The sequence below is a fragment of the Poecilia reticulata genome, unplaced genomic scaffold (assembly GCF_000633615.1).
Source record: "Poecilia reticulata strain Guanapo unplaced genomic scaffold, Guppy_female_1.0+MT scaffold_814, whole genome shotgun sequence".
NCBI lineage: Eukaryota > Metazoa > Chordata > Actinopteri > Cyprinodontiformes > Poeciliidae > Poecilia > Poecilia reticulata.
In genome coordinates, this window is record NW_007615559.1 from 207 (window position 1) to 6,166 (window position 5,960).

The 5,960-nt window shown below is 38.9% G+C and overlaps 1 protein-coding gene across 4 annotated transcripts; it reads right to left on the reverse strand.

The window, feature by feature from the left end:
* Positions 1–2,401: 2,401 nt before the first annotated feature.
* Positions 2,402–5,433, reverse strand: nkiras2 (NFKB inhibitor interacting Ras-like 2). 4 transcript variants are annotated; one of them, XM_008403556.2, is made up of 5 exons: positions 5,357–5,432; positions 4,767–4,837; positions 4,275–4,397; positions 3,893–4,134; positions 2,402–3,614 (listed from the first exon to the last, which is right to left on the reverse strand). In XM_008403556.2, the coding sequence occupies exons 3-5, from the start codon at positions 4,366–4,368 to the stop codon at positions 3,372–3,374; spliced, it is 579 nt and encodes a 192-aa protein (XP_008401778.1). In that variant the 5' UTR covers positions 4,369–4,397; positions 4,767–4,837; positions 5,357–5,432; the 3' UTR covers positions 2,402–3,371. The 4 variants fall into 4 exon arrangements, with proteins under 4 accessions (XP_008401778.1, XP_008401777.1, XP_017159099.1 ...); XM_008403555.2 differs by lacking the exon at positions 4,767–4,837 and having other exon boundaries at positions 5,357–5,433; XM_017303610.1 differs by lacking the exon at positions 4,767–4,837 and having other exon boundaries at positions 4,275–4,401; positions 5,357–5,409.
* Positions 5,434–5,960: the final 527 nt, after the last annotated feature.

The following is a 5,960-nucleotide window of genomic DNA, read 5'->3' on the forward strand; positions in this document are numbered from 1 at the left end:
CATACCACCTACAGCTTTTAATATCCAGGCAGTTGGTGATACAAGTGACAGCTGCAGACATCCAATACAAATGGGAACATGTATTATTTTGAATGATTGGGAGAATGATACATGAGAGGGTGATTTTCTTTTTTTTCCTGTAAATCTGTAACATCTAACCTTATTGCACTCCACATGGTTGTTATAGTGCATTGTTATATTGCAGAAAGATTTGAGAGTGATCATTAGATCATTGAAAAAGCTCAGTGAGCTCACCTTTGTTTTTAGCTGGTCTTGATAAATTAATCATTTATTTCCAAAATGTGAGAGCTTGTTTGAAACAGAGTGCTTGAAATGTAACGGTGACGATGCGTTTTCAGGGCAAATCATTTATCTCAAATCCTCAGGATTAGGTTGACAAATGTTGCCGAAATCATGGCTTCAAAGAGCAGACTATGAAGGCGGTGTTGGCATTTAGGCTGAATGTGTTCAGTGTTGTGTGGAATTGCCTCTGCGACGGTGAAAGTTGGGCCAGTGCAGAGGCTTTGAGGGTTAAAGTCAGCTTTTTTTCCCCCCCAACACACAAAAAGTGTGGCTCCTCAGCCTTTTATCCAGAGACATGCTGCTGCTGCTGCAGAGTATTTCAGATTGCGACACCAGTGCGCTGCCTTTTTGAACCGTGAATGTGACTAGCAACTAGAAATTTGTCTTTTGTGTTTGTGCTGTCAAACAGAGGAAGAAGACTCATAAATCATGCAGGCGAATGACAAATCTATCCTTTTCACAGTGTATTTTTTAACAAATGGTGTGGATATTTTTTTTTTTCCATCCTTTATCCTAGTCAGTAGGGCCTTTGCTCTGAGAAAAGAAATGACCAGGAAAACAAGACAACTTGTGAGCCTCTCTTTGTACTATTATTATACTCTGCAATGATTCATTCACTGAATCATTTTAAGTGAAGGAACATAGGTGCAGAGGCTTGCTTCTTGTCATTAAAAAGAACATGAGCGAAACAAGTGCTGGCACCCTCTAGGGAAACTAAAGTGAGTGTGCATAATGTAATTTCAGAAATGTTCCACTCGAGGTTTTCTCATTATCGTGCATTAATCTCTCAACATGCCCCATGTGGATCTATCAGATCATTTCCTCTGATGAAATGTCTATAATTTTGTCTGGCATTTTTTCTAAGCTAATTTATCGGATGGGTTTACTCATGGGGCCAGACTAACACAACTAAGTGCATGTTGCGGMGTTGTGCTGAAACTGCACATTAGCGAGCTCAGACTGCAGCATTTCCAGTTGTCACTGATTCACTRAAACAGTAGGAGAATCATTTTTCTGATGTTATTGAAAAGTTTTTCCTTCGTGCATGTTGCAGATTTGCATTTTTTTAGTGTCGCATCAAATGCTTGAATAAAGGACGCATATGGTTTTAAATGAATATGCGTTAAAGTAATTAATTGCAATTATAAAAAAGCAAATGAAATACAGAATTAATTTGTTCCTATAGCACTAAGCCTCAAAAACTTCTATTTGTCTGAACTATTTCACATCACAGGTAAGTGGGATCCATCACTACAGAGTCCATACATGGGRTGTGATTTACYGCWGTGCCACCACAAATGAAAAAAGAAATTAACMGAATTTTTAGTTCTTTAATTTCTTATTTTCAAAGAAATTGCTAGAAACGGGTCATTCCTACMTGTTYCTATAACAGGTAGGAATTAGATTGAAGACTTATTGTTTTTACTATCATGAAGAACAATAATTGTTACATCAGCATGTAATAGAAGTCCATGTCTTACAGAGCTGTCATTAGAATAATCCATAAATATTAGCTTTAACGTGATGGCAGTTTTCCAAATGTTTTGACTAAAAAAAAAMCATTTCAGGAAGTGATGTCAAAGGAAAGTCAATTCCTTGAAGACGCCACAAGAGGGCACTATATACCAAGGATTTGATTCTCCTCTTTTTGGTGTTTACATGAGAGTAACTAACTTTTCTGTAAAACTCACACATTAATTAAAATTATTTTTAAAATAATAAATAAAAATTAAATGTGCCATATTCCCTAAGGAGTGACCGAACAGAGATCTCTAATGTTGGGCAATTACAAATTACAATGACCGTTTTGGTTATTTATTTAGAAAGAACTAAAAGGGAAAAAAATGAGCTACTAGCTAAGTGGCAGGAATTTGACTGATGGTCAACAGGTTCCACTAAAATGATTGAATTAAAAGGATTGTTTTGTAAAATGACACAAGACATTGGTTTTGCTTTGGCTGTGTATAAATAAACTGAATTGAATTGAATGGATGGAYGGAAACACACGGTTTGAGTAATTTCCTCTCTGAATGTTATTTTTGATGAAGCTTGTGCTTAATGAGACAATGTGAACAAAACCAGCCCAACCACAGCGGCGTCAACATTCCAGTCAGACACTGAGAGGACTTTAATTTGCTTACAAAACATGCAAACAAACACAAACTGTCCATATTTGAAAAGTGTGACCATACAAAAGCTTAAATATGTTGAATGTGGAATAGTGTGTCAACAGACATGGCACAAACACGCATGTATGTTCAACACGTCTCCGCCGTTTTGATAAAGCAAACATCGAAAGCACATCAGATTTGCCATAATGATATAGTGTTAATAAATGATTCACACCTCAGGAATAATAAATCATACACAACAGTGACTTACATGGTCAAAGTGCTGATAATTCACTTCATTGTGTGCCATCTGTTTTTACATGGAGCCACCAGCAAAAAGTAACACCTGAGCCTTTCCTCCACAAAGACTTCGCACGGAATGTCAATCATTGGACAACAAACAAGCAAAACGTAACAAAGATCCATGTTGACAAACCGCCATGGATTGTTCAGAATGTGTCGATGCAATCCTTGCAGTCATTATTCGTTTCAGAAAAAAAAAGTGAAATTCAGTCGTAAGGTAACGTGAACATGGTTTGCATTTCTGATTCGGTTTGTGTGCTCGTTTAGTGTATATAAAATCAAAGCCTGTGCAGTAATGTGCAACTTGTTTTTTTTTTTTGTGGATAAAAATGCTGATTGCAAGCAGTTTAAGACACATAGGCCCAAAGCACACAGTCTGCGGTCCGAACATGATTTGATTCAGTAACATTGACATAATATCAACACGATGATCCTTTTCCTTGGTGGCTTGAGATAAATATTTGCAACGTCATGATTAAAGTAGCATTTCAGCAGAACAGCACCAGCTGGACAGAAATATCTGTACAATCATTGCGCCTTTGCTCTTGTGATAGCCTCTCCACATTTAAAAAAAAAAACTTTTACTAAAACAGCGTTCCCTTTACCATTCCCTTTTGAACTCCTCGTTTAAGCCAGGCGAGCCGAGCAGCTGGCTTAGCTGTCCGTCGAGCCACTGCCCTTGTTCTTATTGCGACTGAGRGGAAAGGTGGGCTTGCTCTGCGGCTGGGTCATCTTGCTGGCCAGGTGGACAAAGGGATCGATGAGCGTGCGCCGGTCCACCACCGACACCTCCCACAGACGCACCTTCTCGTTTTTCGCCCAGTTCTGCGCATAGTTAGCATCAATTCTCCTCTCGTCCTGCTTGTCCAGCTTGTTGCCCAGCACGATGATGGTGACCTGTGGGTCAGGATTAATGGATTAGCAATCACAGACCACTGTGCGCTTCAYTAAGTGACGGCTGATGTGAATTGAATAATAATGGAGGTGAATGCTTTGAAAAGTAATCATTAACAAACCCCGTCTCAGAAAAATCTAAGTCTGTGGATAGGACGTTGTGCATTATTATGGCTAACGCACTCTACTGAGAATATTTTATTAATTATTAAGCTGCTAGAAAAACGTGATTGGACACGATTTGACAAAAGCATTCCTGAATAAATCCCTTCAGTTGTTACCTCTTTCTTGTCTCGGTGGCGATCAATATCTTTCTTGAGCGCCTCCATTCGCTTAAAGGACTCTTTGCTGTCGATGCTGTAGACGAGCACAAACCCATCGGCAAAAGTGTAGTAATGGCGAGGGAGTTCCATTCCATCACGGAGTCCACGCGTGTCATAGAAGCGCACCTGCTCGCGTGTGCCACGGTCAGTCTCGATGGAACCAATGTAAATATCTTCGAGGGTTTCCATGGGGTCTGAACCTAAAAATTGAGGCAGTTAACGCCATATTTTTGCATTACGTTGGTTAAAATGAGGTGTGGTTTTAACGGTAAGTCTCCAAATGGTGACAGAGATGGATCACAGAAACGAGTCCTCAAATCACAGAAGGCTGACGACGTACCTGCAACATGATTGGCGTACAGTAGTTGCTCCAACACGGCTGTTTTACCAACTCCAGCCTGGCCACACACAACTACTTTGCAGCTTTTTCCCATGATGACGTCTCAGTTTTCAGTCACAAAATCTGTCGACGAAAAAGACAAATGAATTTTGGCAGAGTCAATAAAGACAGTGGATCTCATGTGTTAATGTTCTGAATCACAAAATAACAGAGGAACATATTATTTATATTTATTTATTTTTACAAAATTTTTTAACTGGATGTAAAGACTGAAAAAACTTTGAAAAGTTAATTTACTCACATGCTATTTGTCATGATATGTTATTACTTAAGCAAATGTCAGGTCACAGAGATAAATTATTAAAAAAATTATAAGTTTGGCTCAACATACACACTTGAGATTTCATAACCCAGTAGGACAAACAATTTAAATTTCTGCTTTCTAGTACTATCAATGGTAACTGAGGCATTAAATTATTTCCTAGGGATTACCTTAAAGGTGGGTTTTTTTTCTGTCAACATTTGGACATTTAACTTGACAGTTTAGTTGCTGAGTCTTGTGGCTGGTAAAATAAGGGAGGGAAATTATTTAGCTAAATGGAGAGCAATGTTTGTGCTGTTTGAGGCGTTTCAACCTAAAGAACCAAGTATTTCTGATCAGCAATAAATTTATATTCAATGTTTTCAATTTTTGCTTAATAAATAAGTTATCTCATGTGGAAACAGCAGTCTGATAGCCAAAGTTACTGCATAAACAGTTTTTTTTTTATCTCATTAGTTTTGTAAAGTAATTTTTGTAAAGTAGCTTAATAAATTAGCAAGTAATAGAAATGCGATATCAATCCCATTTCGATGACAGTAACAAGCGTTAACGCAAAAAATATGTTGGCTAGGGTTGAATTCAGAAATAGCTTAGCATTAGCTTGAATACAACATATATACGGAACCACAACAAGAAGAAGAACGAAGCTGATGTAAGTATGACCTGACTTGTGCAACAAACATATGCTATCAAAAACACATACGCTCTTATCGATTCGTGCCTATCGATATCTATTGGTGTCTTATTGATTTGAACTTACTGAGACCGTTTTCCTAAGCTAACGGGTCACTTCCTGTTTACAGTGTACGTAACGACGACCGCAGTCYAAGACCCCGCCCACCCTCATTGACGGCAAAATGGCGACGGAGAATTGTGATGCTGTGAACATGGACCCTGACATCGAACTGCTTAGTGACGAGGAGATAGAAAGGTGGGAGAAATACATGATTTGTTGTCAGTGGCAGAAATAGAAACACAACTAAGTCTTTTACAGTTACGCGCCATCAACTTATCTTGTCATTTGTGTTTTAGTGAGGTGTTTTGATGGCTAACTAGCGCTCTGCCGCTAACTGCTACATTATGGTAGCTTGTTTGGTCTTCCTCCACGCCAACTCTCCTGGCTGCTTTGCATTATCTGTGGAGCGGTCTGTACTCGTGCAGAGCAAAAGCTAATGTTACTGTGAGCTCTGTTTCTCCCGTCATTGTCATGTTTCTTTTCTAGAATAGTCCGTTCAGTGGCACCATTCATTTTCTGCGTGGCCGTGATTTAAAGCATGAAAGGCTTCCAAATAAAGTAATGGCAGTTGTACAGAGCATGGTGTCATATGTTCCTGGCTCTGCTCTCTCCTGCCCGCTATACAAAA